Source organism: Solanum pennellii, chromosome 1, assembly GCF_001406875.1.
Source record: "Solanum pennellii chromosome 1, SPENNV200".
NCBI classification, from domain to species: domain Eukaryota; kingdom Viridiplantae; phylum Streptophyta; class Magnoliopsida; order Solanales; family Solanaceae; genus Solanum; species Solanum pennellii.
This window is the reverse complement of record NC_028637.1, coordinates 95,650,326-95,667,155: the sequence shown is the minus strand read 5'-3', so window position 1 is coordinate 95,667,155 and position 16,830 is coordinate 95,650,326. Positions and strand designations below refer to the sequence as shown.

At 34.2% G+C, this 16,830-nt stretch overlaps 3 protein-coding genes across 6 annotated transcripts; 1 reads left to right on the top strand and 2 right to left on the bottom strand.

Annotated features, from left to right (window-relative positions):
- The first annotated feature begins 4,103 nt into the window (after positions 1-4,103).
- Positions 4,104-11,486, top strand: LOC107008205. 3 transcript variants are annotated; one of them, XM_015207134.2, is made up of 17 exons: positions 4,104-4,321; positions 4,417-4,507; positions 5,224-5,398; positions 5,469-5,574; positions 5,805-5,887; positions 6,533-6,559; positions 6,685-6,851; positions 6,981-7,091; positions 7,824-7,904; positions 8,020-8,084; positions 8,510-8,566; positions 9,065-9,136; positions 9,239-9,487; positions 10,174-10,289; positions 10,447-10,542; positions 10,630-10,774; positions 11,362-11,486. In XM_015207134.2, exons 1-16 carry the CDS (start codon positions 4,271-4,273, stop codon positions 10,772-10,774), a joined length of 1,692 nt encoding a protein of 563 aa, XP_015062620.1. In that variant the 5' UTR covers positions 4,104-4,270; the 3' UTR covers positions 11,362-11,486. The 3 variants fall into 3 exon arrangements, with proteins under 3 accessions (XP_015062620.1, XP_015062619.1, XP_015062621.1); XM_015207133.2 differs by lacking the exon at positions 11,362-11,486 and adding an exon at positions 10,869-11,174 and having other exon boundaries at positions 4,106-4,321; XM_015207135.2 differs by lacking the exons at positions 4,104-4,321; positions 4,417-4,507; positions 11,362-11,486 and adding an exon at positions 10,869-11,174 and having other exon boundaries at positions 5,257-5,398; positions 5,462-5,574.
- LOC107008207 (membrane protein of ER body-like protein) lies at positions 11,165-12,456 on the bottom strand. Its single transcript, XM_015207136.2, has 3 exons — positions 12,185-12,456; positions 11,862-12,073; positions 11,165-11,775 (listed from the first exon to the last, which is right to left on the bottom strand). Exons 1-3 carry the CDS (start codon positions 12,393-12,395, stop codon positions 11,392-11,394), a joined length of 807 nt encoding a protein of 268 aa, XP_015062622.1. The 5' UTR covers positions 12,396-12,456; the 3' UTR covers positions 11,165-11,391.
- A 1,131-nt stretch (positions 12,457-13,587) lies between these two features.
- On the bottom strand, positions 13,588-16,824 carry LOC107013709 (UDP-galactose/UDP-glucose transporter 4-like). 2 transcript variants are annotated; one of them, XM_015213587.2, is made up of 7 exons: positions 16,382-16,824; positions 15,485-15,513; positions 15,177-15,381; positions 14,514-14,756; positions 14,291-14,392; positions 14,110-14,217; positions 13,588-14,019 (listed from the first exon to the last, which is right to left on the bottom strand). In XM_015213587.2, the coding sequence occupies exons 1-7, from the start codon at positions 16,505-16,507 to the stop codon at positions 13,762-13,764; spliced, it is 1,071 nt and encodes a 356-aa protein (XP_015069073.1). In that variant the 5' UTR covers positions 16,508-16,824; the 3' UTR covers positions 13,588-13,761. The 2 variants fall into 2 exon arrangements, with proteins under 2 accessions (XP_015069073.1, XP_015069079.1); XM_015213593.2 differs by lacking the exon at positions 16,382-16,824 and adding an exon at positions 15,820-16,361.
- Between the last annotated feature and the right edge of the window lie 6 nt (positions 16,825-16,830).

Below are 16,830 nucleotides of genomic sequence, written 5' to 3'. Positions count from 1 at the left end.
AGAGAATTACTGAAAAGGAGAGCGCAAATTATTTCTTGACTTCTTCGTGAATTTATTTCTTTATAGTTTGACGTTTCTCAATAAAAATTATGGCTCTGTCAAGTTGTCACATAATAATTCTTTTTAATGTATTGACACAAGTGGCAAAGGGAAGCTTTAGCTAACAAGTAAAATTATTATCATGTAATTAAAAGGTTATAATTTCGAACCGCGCAAATAACATATTGCAGGTATATTCTTATGATTCTGCCAAGCGGTCCTCCGTGGTTGTAAATCTATTCAAGTGGAAAGCAATATCATAACTGATATGAATTGGTCATGAACTACAAAATCCATTGGTTCTTATATTTCAAATATTAGATGATATTATAAATGGGCTAATTCATCTTTGATACTGTGACTATGATATGCATCCTTGAAAAGGTGAAAGGAATATACCATTTTTTACGAGTCCGGAGTTTAAAGGGTGAAAAATTTTAACAAAAATTCTAAAACGATATATAAAATTTCTTTTTAATCAAAATAATAAAATTGTTTAAAACTTTTTTTTTTTAATACTTTTTGCTTTTTTTAAAAAAAAAAAAAATTAAATCAATTTTTTTTTAAAAAAAAATCAAATTGCTGCCAAAACAGCGATTTTTAATTAAAATTTTTTATTTATTTTTTAAAATCAAATCGCAGGCAACGATTTTAAATCAAAATTTCTTATAAAAAAATAATTGATTTATTTTTTTTGATTTAAATAGCAGGCAGCGATTTAATTTTAAAAAATAATTTATTTTTTTTATTTAAACTTTTTATAAAAAAAAAAGAAGCAAAAAATAAAAAATAATAATAATTTAAACTTAAGTCGCTGCATACTAAAAAAGTTACAAAAAAAATATTTTGAAAATCGCTCCTTTAAAATAAAAAAAATTTAACAAATCGCTGCTATAGCAGCGATTTTGTTTTTTTTCGGCGGACAAAATTGCTACTTCGTGAGCGATTTTACTGTTTTGATTTTAAAAAATTTCATATAATATTTTAAAAATTTTGTTAACATTTTTTACCCTTTAGGCTCCGGACTCATCTTTTTACCGTGCTCAAATAGTGACATGACAATCAATAAAACATGTAAAAATATACTCCGTTATTCAAAATGCGTAATGTATATCATTATAAAGTAATATTATATATTTGATGAAATAGTTGAAGATTGAAAATGGAATATTCTTTTTTTATCCTAAGGTTACGTACAATTGTCCAAATCTAAGTCATTTTCTAACAAAAATCAACATGGATTGTTAATTATTTATTAATTTAATAAAGCTATATATTGTCCTCCAATTGTTAGGGACAAATATAGACAACCTAAAACCTAAGTTTAGTTGTCAAGAAAGTATTAGTCATTAGCAAATATAATATTACAACTAGGACCACTTTTCTCATGTGCGATTAAGATTTTCTTTTATTTTTTTGGGAGTTTCTTGTCCACTTCATTGGTAATAATATATTATAACTTCTCATAAAAATGATTAGTAAGTGCGTTAGGTTTAATTAAGTGTATTTAAAAATTGGTGTTTAGTTGATTTGCCTTTTAGGTGCAAGACAATATGTACAAAGAAATCCCAACTTTCTTAGTCAGGTATGGATGTATGATATTAATTTAATTTAATCACAAGATATTTATCTACAATTAGCTTAACTTGTATTTTTTATTCTTTTTATTATATATGGTTTGTTTTTTTGTCAAAATAAAATGCACCATGAGTCCAAAAACATAGGCTTCTTTCACTAATAATTTGTATGGACCTGCATCAAAGATTCTCTCCCACCTAGATCGATCTTATCCATTTGAATAAATTAGAGAAAAAATATAAATTCAATACTTGATTTATATCGAAAAGTCAGCTGCATGCTTAACTATTGAGGCGATCTGTTACGTATTTATACTATTTAAAAGTGAAATTAATATTACCTTTAAAGCTGATATGAAAATAAAATTAAATAAAAAAATAAAAAAGACATGTTTGAATAAAAAAAACATAATTTTTCCCCATCCCCCACCCTTCTCCTTCATGCTACCCATACCTTTCTTCTTCCTTCATTTTTTTCTTTTCACAAACACTATTTTGTTATTGCTAACCTGAAAAATAATTATTTTTTATGATAAATTATCGATGGAAAATAGAAATAACATTATAGGATAGAAATCATCGCCAAAGATCGAAGTTGTTCAAAATATCTGCAAATAGATATTGTAAATTTTCACAATCCTCCTCTTTGAGCTTGAGTAAAATTTTAATATTGTGATAATTATTTGTGGTGGGTTTGGTGATGGGTGAAAAATTACTATAGCATGAATTTTAATTTCGATGATGACAATGAAATTCGTGATTTTGATGTGGATGGTGAATTTATAATTATGATTGTGATGAATTTCAGTGATAGTGATATGATTTTGATGATGAATTTAGTTTAATTTATGAAGTTTGTTATCGATTTTTTATGATGGCAGTGGTTGTGGAACGATTCTGTTGGTGAATTTGATTGTCGGTGGTGAAATCAATGATGGTGGAGAAGTGAACTCGATGATAATAGCAACAATGGTAGTGATTTAGTGGTGGGTTTGATGGTGAATAGGAAAGAAGAAGAAATTGGTGACATGGATTTTTCTTTAAAAAATCTGACGTAATTATTGATATGACAGTGACTTGGTGATGATGAAGCTCGAGTGTGAAGCACTTTCTCATCATGTGAGTGGTTGTATGTGCGTCAAAGTTGAAATAAGTTCACTAATTCAGGTGTGTAATAGGTCGTCACAACAGTATAAGCGTGTAAGTGACTTTTCGTAACAAGTTACACGAGGGAATTTATGTCCCAATAAATTAATAAATTCATCCGTCCACTTTTACTTGTCTACATTAAAAAATGAAGATATAATTTATTATTTTACACTCCCTCTGTCCCATTTTATGTAACATTTTTCGTTTTCCAAGAGTCAAAACAATTTAACTTGGACCTGACATTTGCTTAAGTAATCTTCAAATATTTTTAAATGAAATTTATATATTTGTAAACTACGTAAAGAGTACTATAAATCACTTGATAATTCAAAATGCTAAAAGAATCTATGAAAAACTTACAGTTAAAGATAAACTTATTTGAATCTCGAAATGCGAAAAGTGACACATAAAATGGGACAAAGGAAATAATATTTATTTTACTAGGTATTAGGATTAGTAATTAATTATCTCAAACTCATTTTTCAACGAATGAGATGGACAAAACCAAATTGCTCGTATGATAAAGCACCAGCTTACCTACAATCCTAATTTCTAAGATAGTGAATTTAAGTCAACCAGAGAAGCAAAAATCATGTAGTAAAAAACATCAGAAATGAACATTTTGCTCGTATACAGAAAAAAGTTATATTTACTCTATGTCATACTTTTTTTGAATGAATATTATTCAACAGATTTTTCTAATTTGTTTTATTGCTCTATCCTTCTCTGGTTTCCTTCTTTTATGTCCTTAATCGCACTTCTCCATGGCTTTATATTTATTTCAGCCCTACAAAGCTCAATAACAAATGAAATTATTAGTATATACAGGGGTGGAGCTGCTGGAATACTTCTAGCATAAACGTTATTAGCTATCTACTATTCATGTAAGCAATATAATTCTGATATTGCTTCCGTTGTGCGTATAGTTTTCCAACATAAACTACCCGGGCAAGTGACACCACAGGTCAAAAATTGGTTTAATGTATATGCATACACAAGTGACAAGTTTTCCAACAAAAGGGTGTCAAGCGACACCATTTGGCCGGCTCCGCCCCTGTACTCACTTGTACATTCAATATGTTATATGAGACTTTAATTTAGTGAGATTGATAATTTATCATTTTCACTAATTTCTTATTTCTCGATATTTATATTAATTTATTAAATTATGAAAATACTAAATTGAGATTTTAGTGGGCTTATAATCGAGCCGACCCTGCATTATCCCCATCATATAAGGAGGTGGATCACCTTTGACCTAAAAAAAAAAGAATTGAAGTACTTACTATCAAGATTATAAGAGTGAACTGTAAAATAGTACCTAATTGGCTAATTCAATTAAATTACAAGGCTATTAAGTAACATTTGGAAATCACAAGGGATGCATTATTAACTCGTAAATAGTTGAGGGTAGTTTACTAATCAATCCCTTAATCAAAGCCCTTCACACGACATTTTTGTTTTCTTCGAAGAGCGACACAGAATCTCCAACACTGTATTCGGCAATGGCGACTCCTGAAGAAGCTAAGCTCCACCAGTTTCTTCAATGGCTAAAGGTGCCAAAATTGTTTCTTGAGAACTTATCTTTATACCCTTTTAACATAATTTTACATAAATGATAATGGGTCACTAACTTGGACTTCAAATTCAGTTAAACAGAGCAGAACTACGTGGTTGCAGAATCAAATACAGTGAATCCAGTAAAGGGTTTGGAATTTTCTCATCTAATCATGCATCTGATGGTAAAGTTTTGATTTTTTTTTCATTTTTTTTATTTGCTTTTTCTTGCACCAACTGTTTAATTTTGGCAGCATTTCTTGGTTTAAAGGTTATTTGGTTGGTAAGTTAATGCGGAATTGTCGATAAGAAAGCAAGTTTAGATGAATAGAGAGCTCTTTTAGTTATCTTGGTTTCTATTGTTCATTTTTTTCTTTGTGAAAGTTATATTATTTTTTTTCTGTTGGGTCTTTAGGGTGAAGGAAGATGAGGGAGATACTGCTTATTTCAACTCTGGAGTTTGAGTATCAAAATTCTCGATATTCATATAAATTTCTGTTATTTTTCTTTGAGCCTGTAGCTGTAAATGTTTTGATTGATTGAAAGACTCTTCTAGGAGCACTTATTGTTCAATATGATCCTCTGCTACTGGTGAAAAAGGAATAATCTTTGGTTCTGTTTAATGTGGTTTGGAAATTACTGGTCCCCAGTTTTATTTCATCTTTTCCTTTTGTATATAGGATTTTGTTGTTTAAAGATGTACTCGTGTTTATGTAAAACATTACTTATAAAAAATAACGGAAGGAAAATCTGTATTGAATCCTGTATAGTGGGGCGTTTTTTCATTTGTATTGTAGTAGTGTTGTTTTGTGATCGATGAAAAAGTATAATGTTTGGGGAAAAAATTGGAAATTCCTCTCAATCATGCAGGTGCTTATTTTGCTGTGTCAATTTGTATCAGGGATACTACTGGTGGTTCCATTAGATTTGGCTATAACTCCAATGAGTGTACTTCAAGATCCTCTTCTTGGACCTGAATGTAGGGCTATGTTTGAGGAAGGGGAAGTAGATGATAGACTCTTGATTACCTTATTTCTAACCGTGGAGCACCTACGAGAAAACTCTTCATGGAAGCCGTAAGTATTAAATTAATCAGTGTTCATTTCTAATCAGAAAACTAAGGCAATAATTGCTAGAAGACTACAGGTACTTTGATATGCTTCCAACCACATTCGGGAATCCACTTTGGTTTTCTGAAGACGAGCTTTTAGAGCTTAAAGGAACCACATTGTATCGGGCTGCTCAGTTGCAGGTATTATTTCTATATGTATGGTGTACTTTTAATAAGGTCTTTCTATTTGGCCATACATAAATCTCTGATAAGTGATACCTGCCACTATGCCATTGTGAGCTTAAGAAAATGAGTTGACGGCATTCTTCTCCTCTTGGATTTGGATAGCTTGTTGTTTTACTACTTCAGTGTGAATGTTAATTCGTTCTTCACATTCTCTACCAAGCACGTAAAGCAGGTTTCTGTTGCAGAAAAAAACATTGCAGTCTTTATTTGATGAGAAGGTGAAAAGGTTGGCTAAGAAGCTTTTAACTCTCGATGGACATCCAGAAAGGTATGTGCCATATCAATCTTTTATAACTAGTGGTAAGTGTATAATTCACCCTTGCCTGCACAATATTATACTGCTAAAACAAAGTTATACACTAATCACCATTTTTACATGGGAGAATACATAGTGCATAACTGTGTTCAGAGTAGGTGCAAAGGATGTTACATAACGTGCTAACCACTTCTTATCTATGCATACAGGAAAACTTTGTAGCCTCAGTTTCATTTTTGTCACTATGGAGACCTTTTGGCTTTTTGCTTGTACTTCCAATCATAATCTTATTAGGCGTCAGTGTTCCTTCAGGTGGAAAATGACATAATACGTACTTCAATGCCTTCATGGTTGGCCTTTATGCTGCATTCACGACTGATGGATTGATGGTTTCTTGAACGATTCATGCTAGATAAAAAGCTATATGCTGTACTCACCATTGTATAGTGGAGAATGCATATTGTATTAGTATACAGTATACTTAGATTCAGTGAAAACAGTGTTACATAGCACTCTTTAGTTGGCACTTTCATCTTTTTGAAGTTGAACAGCTCGTTATCCCAATATGTTGGTCTTGTGTTTTTTATGATGTGTTGGACTTTAAAAGTGCACCGGTTATTTAGAAATCTTATTCTGAACTTGTTGCTTTTTTGGCAGAGATGTGAAGTTTGAAGACTTCCTTTGGTATGCATCTTTCTAGTAACTAGACAGTCATTCTCTTCCTAAACAATGGCCCTCATCTTCACAGTTCAATATTATATTAACTTTATGTAAGCTGCTGACACGTTTTAATCTCGTGGACATCATAGGGCAAACTCCATATTTTGGAGTCGAGCACTAAATATCCCTTTTCCGCGCTGCTATATATTTCCTATGAATTCAGAAGGACAAGATAGTGACATTTCTAGCAAGGTCATCAATTCTGCAACACAAACTAATGGTTGTGGCAGTTTATCTAATGGAGAGTCTGCAAAAGGTGAGGTCAATGTTCATTGTCTTTAGTATGTTTCTTCCAGCAATGTCCGCTCTCCAATTAAGGAACCTTATTCTTTCTTGGTAGATTGAGATCTAGTTCTGTCTATAATTTAAATACCTATGATTTCAGTACCCGAATATGATGCACTCCAAAATAAAGTTGCTTCTGCTGCTTCTGTTTCACAAGGAGAGATAGTTTGGGTGGAAGGTCTGGTCCCAGGCATTGATTTTTGCAACCATGGTAATTTCGCAGTCCTTCGGTACCACCTATTCCTAGATTAGTTCACTGATATTTTGCTCTGTGGTTCTTTATTTGAACTATTTAATTATTTCTGACTGATTAGTGTGATTATATGGATGTAATAGAGCCAACAAATACACAGAACGAGCTAAAAGACGTCTTCCATCTTGCTTCTCCTATGAAATCAGTAATTTCTAGAGGCTGTTTGTTTCACTTGTTTCCTTTTTCCGTTGGCTTCAGCTATCTTGTACCTCCAGGACCATAAAACAAAGTTATTCTTAGAGCTTTTTTCAATTAGGAGAAAGTATCATAATATTGACTCCAATTGCAAGACTTGTGCAGCTGTTGTTAACCGTCATACTATACCCTCCTTTTCAAGAAATTATGATTTTGGCTTTTTTGATAGATTTAGCTTCCTTTTTGAGGCACCTCTATTATCTCCAGAAAGCTGTTGACAGTAGACAGTGTCAATTTATGCTTTACTACAATCGTCAATCGGGTACACTCAATCAAGTTCTTGCTTGGATCTTTGTAGTTCTTCATAGACTAATATCTTACTCCTTGTATTCTTTTCTTCACTACTTGTTGTAAAGAATGGATATATTTGTAGAGCTATTTCAGCTTCAATTTCATGGCAAATTTCCCAAATTAGATTGGGAATGCGTAATTGTTGTTGGATCACAAAGACTCTTGTATTTGTCTATTTTCTTTTCTGCTGAAATTGCTGCATAGATTTCAAAGCTGCAGCAACATGGGAAGTTGATGGAACAGGAGCAACAACTGGAGTTCCTTTCTCCATGTACCTTCTTTCTGGTAGAATTCTTAACCAATTTGATTTCAGTTTTTTTAGGATATGCTAATATTCCAATCCACACCATACACCGTTTGCTAGTTGGCCAACTAACTCGTGTGCTTCCTGATTAAAAAGCTGGAGAAAATCCTTCCCTGATCGAGAAAGAGATATCAATTAGCTATGGGAACAAGGGAAATGAGGTACATTCACCTGTTATGTGACATTTCATACACCAAAATTTAGCATCGGAAGCATAGCTTTGCTTAATTTTGCTGATAAGGCTGGCCTTTTCCATTGATGAGTTCTGGTAGCTTTAGTATGTTTACCACTGTTCATCATCACTAATTATGAGAGAGGATCCTGCTGAGAGAGAAAGGTACATTCATAATGGTGCCTGAGATGCTATATTGATGAGCTCTCCTCTGATGTCTATCTGGCTTTGGTGTAATGTCTAGAAAATAATGCAGTTTTTGGTCGTATTGCCCTTTTCTGGATCATGAAGCTGTAGAAAAGCATTTTTGGATCTTTGTTCTGTCCTTTCCACAATTCTGAGAATAGGTTTATCTTTTTCCCCCTATTCTTCTTTTCATGTTTCATGCTAACATAGGTGGTTATCTTATGACAGGAACTGCTGTACCTGTATGGATTCGTCATGAATGATAATCCTGATGACTACCTCATGGTAATCTACTTAAAGAATAATTAATATTATGAATCATTACCGGTTGCAATGAATGCTTGATCTCGTCTTCATCGATGTTACAACATGACCCATGTTAAGAAGTAGAGGTCGTTGTTGACTAAATTGATTCAAGGTCATAATTTGGCTTCACCTAATATAGTGGATGCATTGCTGACATTCATTAACAACATATCTAGCGTAGGGCCTTTGTTTGGTATGCTGTCCAGTCCATGTTTAATTTCAAGCCTCATAGCTACAACTGAGTGTGCTTCATCAAGTCACTTTTAGTATTATGAGACCTTCTTTGAGTGGAATCTCATGGAGCACTTGGCGTTAAGAGGTCCATATGGATCAGAATTAGTGCCGAATATCCTTAGTGAAGACCTTAAACTACTTCATCCTCATTAATTTGCTTGGATGCTTACCTTCTTTAACTGATCAATTAATGGATGGTATTAATCTGGATTAAACTTGTGCAATTGGACAAACAAATTTCAGGTTCATTATCCGGTGGAAGCTATTCAAAAGGTTGATTTCTCAGATTCCAAAGCTCAACTTCTTGAAGCACAGGTCAGCAGCCTTTCTCTTACAAAATAATCTCATGGAACTCTCAAGTAAGAGTCAGGCTTGGTGTCTCTCTATGTGCAGTGATAAGCTCATATCTGTCTGCAGAAAGCTGAATTGAGATGTCTCTTACCCCGAAGTTTGCTAAATCGCGGATTTTTCCCTCCATCCAACTCATCTGAGGAAGATAAAGATAAACCCGTCAGTAGTCAACTTTGCAATTATAGTTGGAGTGGTCAGCGAAAGACGCCCTCTTACTTGCACAAGCTAGTTTTTCCTGCAGACTTTTTGAATGCATTGAGAACCTTAGCAATGAAAGAAAATGAGCTTTATCATGTTTCTTCTCTACTTGAGGAGGTAAGATCCATCTTCAGCAACATCTCTTGGTTTTATTTCATTTTATTTTATTTTAGATGGAAAAGAATAGATAAAAACCAAAATCCCCAAATATGCATCCGGTTAATAGTTCCTACAACTCCAATTTCAGTTCTGTGAATACCTGGTCACGCGAATTTCACGAATGTTTAATGTTAATTAGATTTTTTCTTTTGACTTCTGCTACTATTTAGATCCATTTTCTCCAAATTTGGGAACTAGACGTCGTCTAAATGCTTCTACAATCATGACTAATCTCGATACATGCTTAAGGATGTGTAAAAGCGCTGCTATAGATGAACTAAAAAATATCATGGAATTTAAACTGATCATTTTTCATAGAAGTATTGAACTCTCGTATTTCTGCTCTCCCTTTGGCAGTCACCTTAGAAACCAAGATGCGAACACTGCCGTGTCTTCTAATTAGATTAAAAAGAGTACAGATGCTACATTAGTACTCTTTGTGAAGGTGCTTGATAGAATAACAATGTAGGAAGTTGTTATTGTTCATGGAAAAGACTAAAAATTAAAGTGTGAAACTTTGAATGGTAGAGGGAGCAGTAGATATTCTCCATTGATTTACTTGTTGTCTTATTAATCTTTGTAATCGCTTTAAGCGAAAAAACCATTTCATACAGATCACTAATTTTTTTTTGTATATCTCAAAGCTTGTTGGATCTGGAGGAGAAAGGCAGCCAACTGACACAGAAGTTCAAGCAGCAATATGGGAGGCTTGTGGAGATTCTGGAGCTTTACAACTTCTTGTTGATCTGCTTAACATGAAGTAATCTTCTCCTAATACTATCATATAATGCCAGTGGTAGTGTAGATTGAAAGACTTCCTATAGATTCTTTGTGCTGCTTGGTCTCTCTGCTGTTGACAATGTATTTGTTTTTCTTTACTTGCTTACTCACTCCCTAAACTTTTTTTTCTCTGCAAGGATGTTGGATCTGGAAGAGGGTTCAGGAACAGAGGAGAATGACACTGAATTACTCGAGAAAGCTCGCACTGCAGAAACCTCACAAGATTGCAAAGAGTATGATCAAAAACTACTATACTTACCAACATGGAAATAGCATGGGCAGGTTTAACTTTGTTAAAACTAACTTTACTGCCGATCCAGGACCAGTGACATTGCCCAGAATCATTTGCTGAGTAGAAATAAGCAATCTAGCATAATATACAGGCGGGGGCAGAAACAACTAACTCGTCTCTTCATTAAGGAAGCAGAGCACGCGTTGCAGTTAGCATTGACCGAGGAACTCTAGGTAAATCTGACCCAAGATTTTACATTCTGCAAGATAGCTATTTGAGCAAATATTTAGGTAATGATTGAAACGACAAGCTGGGCCTGCATTTCAGGTAAGCATTTTCTGACGGAATCTAGATGTATACCCAAGTTGGGACGATTCATGATGACTATTTAAGCAAAGGTTTTGGTAATGATCTTGTTTTCATTGAGTATTCGACTGTGTTAAGGCTTGGTATATGGAGTTACATTGCACCAGTGCTCGTTAGATTTAGTCGAGATGTGTGTAAGCCCAGACCCTTAGATAGTCTATTGGTGTTTTCTGTCTCAATCAGGGAAGAGCTAAATTAATTGTGCAAAATTCAATGTTCCAAATGCTGAATGGTTAAAAGAGAAAAAGAAGAGCCAATTTTCATGAAGTAATTTGATCTTAGCTTCTCTACTCAATACATTAGAACTTTTAACTTAAAAAAGTACATTAGTCAGACAGAAAAAAGTTACTCACTACATAAGTTAGAACAGTAACATTTCAAGATCATTTTGGAACACGATATTGTCGGTCACAAAAATGGTTAAAACTGGGTGTTTCTCTCTTTCCATGACCAGTTTTGAAACATAATAGTGACAAGTGATTGATCACTCTTCCAAGCCAGCAACATTCCTGAGTGTCCAGCCAATACCATATGCAGCAGCCCCAGCAATGAGTCCATTGAAAAGGGTGATGCTTGCAGAAAGAGCATAATTCTGACCAGCAATCTTGGCCTTAGCTATCCCCAACAGTGCCAGGGCAACTGCAGAAAACACACAGGCACCAATGAACTTGTATGTGTCGTTTTTTGTGAACGGTATGAGCACGATGAATGCCAGAAGCGGCGCACAACCAAACACAATGAAGGCTGTAAATGTGATTAGCCCACTCTTCCACGGCTTGTCAGCTTGATCTGGTGGCAATAATCCTTTCTGTACTGCCATCTTCTCATCTATCATGATATCCCTATACTTTGCAAATATATTCACCACCTTGCACCAACAGAAGAAATTGTTAATCTCGTGCAGGGGACGGATTAAAAAATGCAGCTAAAACTGATGAGAACTCAAAAACATACTGTATTAGCATCAGTATCATTCATTCCAAGTTGCTGATAATGTCGAAGTAATTCCTCCTTCTGTGACCTGTGCTGGTTAATGATATCCCACTCAGTTACTGTCCTCTCCTTGGCTGCTACATCTTTCTCCGTGCTGCTTGACACATAGTCCCCAAACCCCATAGATATTCCATCCGCAACTAAATTAGCAAAACCTAGCACCAAAACATCCACTGCAACAACAAAAACAAAAAAAAAATAAACACAGTATGCTCGCTGCAATATTCTCCATTGAATATACAAATCGAAATTAATCGACGAAATGTGAAATCAAAATTGGGTACCAGAGGAAAGATGGCCAGCAGAGATGGAAGAAATGAGGGAGAAAGAGGTGACAATGGCATCAAGCCCTGCATACACAATGCTCTTCACCACTTCTCCTTTCCATGGCTCTTTGGGTCTCCCATTCTTCCCCTTATTCCCTTTCTCCAATTCTCCATCTAATGATCTCAGTAATGGTGCCCTAAATCCACCGTTGTTGTCTGTTTCCGCCATTTTTTCTGATCAATTCACTTCAATGGGCCAAAAAAAAATATTCTTATGCAATTGGTGTGTACACGTGTTTAACTCTTATTTATTGTCATCGATGCATCTTTCTTCTTTCGTCACGTGTCCATTTCCAATTTTTAGCATCTTGTAAACGGCGTGTGGCAGCCACAATACCCTTCATCTATGGTTCCTTAATTTACTAACAACTTTAGCCTATTTTAGGCCTTATTTGTCTTTTTGTTATTATATTACTCCGCAGTTTAAGAAAAAGAAAATTTCGTAATCTTGTAGTTTTAAATTAAAATTATGTTAAATATATTTATTAAAATATGATGTATGAACTGATATTTGATACTTATTAATTAAAAATTTAGATACATGAATCAGAGTATACATATGAATATATTTATTTAAAATTTATACACACAAGAGTAAATGGGGGTGGTGATGATTAATGATGGTTAATGTAAATCGGTGATGTTGATGACTAATAGTGATGGTGGAATGCGATGGTGAGTACTATTAATTATTGATAGTAATAATTGATAATTATGACGGATAATTGTGTGATTTTGATTACAAAATTAGTTAATAAATGATAATGGTAGTTATTGATATATAAAGTGATGGTGGTTAGTGGTGGTGATTATTAGTGATCATGGTGATGATAAATGATGACGATGGTTGTCGATATATATAGTGATGGTTATGATGATAATTGTCGATAATGATAATGGTGATGATTATAAAATATAAAAGAAATCTTTTTAATAGATGTTAGATGTTAAAACTTCGTAATAATCATAATCATATAGACCGAAAAACAAACTGATATAGTTATGACAACTAAAACTTTCCTTACTCGCAAACAAATAAGGTCTAAGATAATTTTCGCGCTGAAATTAAAGGTCATAAGCTTTCAATCTATAATAGTGGCTGGGTATCTTCTTATGGAGGAAATGTGAAAAAATTAGTAGTACTTGTCTCTACTAAGATTTTATCTCAAATCTCAGAGATTTTCACATTAATCGTTAAAACACTCTCGAATGTTATTGAACGTTAAATCATACCTTGGGAGTTGTGATATTATGAAGACTCGACTTAGATCTAAAATAAGTTAAAGAGGCTAACCAACTGTCTGAACATATATTAACATTACTACATCCATATTCATCATCTAAAGATGGGCTAAATGGCCTTAGAGAACCAAATCTCAAATGTTTACCTCCTCAGATAAATTGCAATGAAGTGTATACATATGTATATATATTATATTTTTAAAAAAGAACCTACCATTTTGTTGCCATATTACAACTTTAAAAGCTAATCAAAATTGAAATAATAGACTAAGCTAGAGTCTCTACTTATTGTTTTAGACAAAAGGTCTCTTCTCTTCTTCCTCTTCAATGCCTATCTGAAATCTGTCATCTTCAGTCTCGCGAGGTTTTTCAGTTTGCTGAAGAGGGATGATTTTCTGCGGCCTAGGCTGTGATGGCTTGTTTTCAGGCAACATCTTCATAATGATGCACATAGACATCAACAGCAATCCAGTACCGTGTTGTTCGGTCAAAGGCTTTGTGAATATCAAGTATGAAAGCAATAAGGTTACAGCCTTCCTTGCAGTTGTAATCTGATAATGTCAATGCAGTTAATGATTGTACAAATTCAAGCGAGTTCAAGTTGGAGAAGTATACACATGGTCATAATGACAGAAACAAACCATTGTAGTAGTGGCAGCACCAAATATTGCTACGAGGGAAAGGACAGACACTTGCCCCACGAAAGTAGCGCAGGCTTCAAACACCAAGACTCCGTAAACATAGGGATGCTGCAGGAGAAAAAGAAACAAATTAAGCAGGAAAATAGGTTGAAACAAGATGCATGTTTCTGATGATGATTACCTGAGCACATGCAGGCCATGCTATCCTTAGTTCTCCTGTTACAATCATAGCCACAAACAAGATAGGAAACCCGACAATTGTTGAGCAATAGAGCATCTCCATCTGTTAAAGTTAAAGGTTAAACAAACAATCCTAAAGGTGTGAACCAAGTCACAGGTTTGTCATGAACGACTCTTCTCGTGATTAAGCATCAGATTGAATGCAAAAGCACATTAAATTAAACCTGTGTTGTGTTAGGATTAGACGTGAAGATGGCCTCTTGATAATTTCCCACAAAAGAATCCATAACCAAAGCACCAGATATCATTAGCACACCGATTAAGCTGAAATTTGGCGAGGTTTGTGCATCAGCCAAAGTGAAAAGAATCAGGCCTGCTACCAAGAGTACTGCCGAAACATATTCATGGGGTGGATATTTTCGTCGCAGACCGGGCACGAAAGCCCCCATTACCATGACAGGCAAAACCTGAAATATTTGTAAATGGAACATGAAGCTTGTAAAAGTATAACAGACTAATAAACTTCTACTCCCAATATTCAATGAGACGCACAAAATTGTTATTCCACCAAGATTATCATAAATCAAGTTGTGTCCTGGACTATGAAGAATAAAAAGTAAACGACTCTAATTGCACAAAATATGTTAAAGGAAAGATTCTTTATTTTTTCCCTTATTGTTCTTATTGATAAGTTTAGCATAGGAAACAACTTACAAGTCCTTCGAGATCTATTATAAAATTGGTCTACCATATTTACCAAAGACGGAAATCTCTGATGTATTCTTTTCCTACTAAGTTCATCTAGGCTGCTTCCGCCATTTTATTATATTAGAGACAGACGAGCATCTTCTCTTTGCGAGAAACAGAGGATTGACTTAGGTATTCACCTTCGCAGATTTGAACATGATTTGGGCTGGATAGTTGAGGAAAGCCAAAGACCCTTTCGTTAACCCATGTGAGCCCATGAGAACAGTAGAGAGCTTAACATAATCCTTCCACGGATTCACCATTTGCTTAGGAGTAAAACCATTGAGGAAATGAATAAGAGCCACATAAACCAATCCTTGAACAAAGGTAAAGTACCATCCGTAGCTGCATTTAGTCAAATACCCACCACAAACAAAATTAATCTCTAAATGCAGATCAAGTCCAAAATATTTAATGATGATCCTAAAAGGAAACATGTCAAATTTACCTGAATTGAAGCCTATTATATACATATTCCTGTAGTTGATCATGAAAATTAAGGTAAAATCAGACATATTCATAACATTCTCATCATGAAAGATACAGAACATGCTTTGTAACTCTAACTGCAAAAGAGAAATACTTCGGTATATAGCTTATAAGCTAAGAAAAACTGAGTAATATACAACGACACACTCATCCCTCAACATACTAGATATTCGAAAGCATTTACCAAATTCGAAATCATGACACTGGAAAAGCTAAAATTAGCTTCACCTTTACAAAGGAAAAATACTCAAGTGCACTAGTAAAGTCCAATATAATGTGAATTGGTACCAGTACCAGGAATAACATGAAGCCAGAAACAACTGTGATAAACATCTAGCTACGCGCTTGCGTATTAAGGAAAAAGCTAGGGCCCTTCAAGTGAAAACACAGGCAAAAGCTGGAAAACAACAATTTCTTTTCTTTATCTAACAGTAAAGAGAATCCTTCTACGAAATGGACCACGAAGGGGTCCCAAGAAAAAGACTCAACATTATACAGAAATTAGAAAACAACAATTATATGAATCTCCACAATATGTTACAAACTTAGTGCATTCAATCAGTATTGTCCTCTACGATAATCAATTTTTTAAATTGAAACTCATAACATGATATCAAACACATTTTAAGCGAGAAAAAATTAAGCCCAAATCATAGTGCTAAACATGCAAAAAGGGAAAAGAATCAAACAAAAACTTCAACTACTGAAAATTCTTGTTGACCAAAAAATCAAAACCCTTCCTTTTATGATGATTTCTCAGTGACCAAACACCAGATAAAAAATGGGCAATTCTTGGTGACCAAACAGCAGGAAAAAAAAATTGCAGAAACAAAAAATAGAGATTCATAAAACTTGCCTCACAGACGCCATTAACAAGATACCCAAAAAAGAACCCAGAAGAGCATAACAGGAATTGTTGCCATCTGGGTCGGGTCGAAAGAGAAATACCAAAGAGAAACAGAGCTTGATCATCATTCTTCATCTTTAGTTTTATTTTTTATTTTTTTTGTTTCTTCTTCCCCTTTTCGACAAACAATTTTATTAAAAAGGGCGGCCTCAAAAAGTGTTCTTGGACTTCGTAATAAATCAATTTAGCTGATTCAAAGCTTGCATGTTGACTTTGGGTACATAAAAAACAGATAAATTCTAGGAATTTAAGGAAAACGTATCGGTTCCATTACGTTAACAAATAAAAAGAAAAAGAAAACAAGAATTAACCATAGACACACATGTGGGCTTCAATAAAGAATCAAGAAAATGAGAAGCTTTGGTGAAAGCAGAGAAGAGAAGAGGATGATTGTGGGG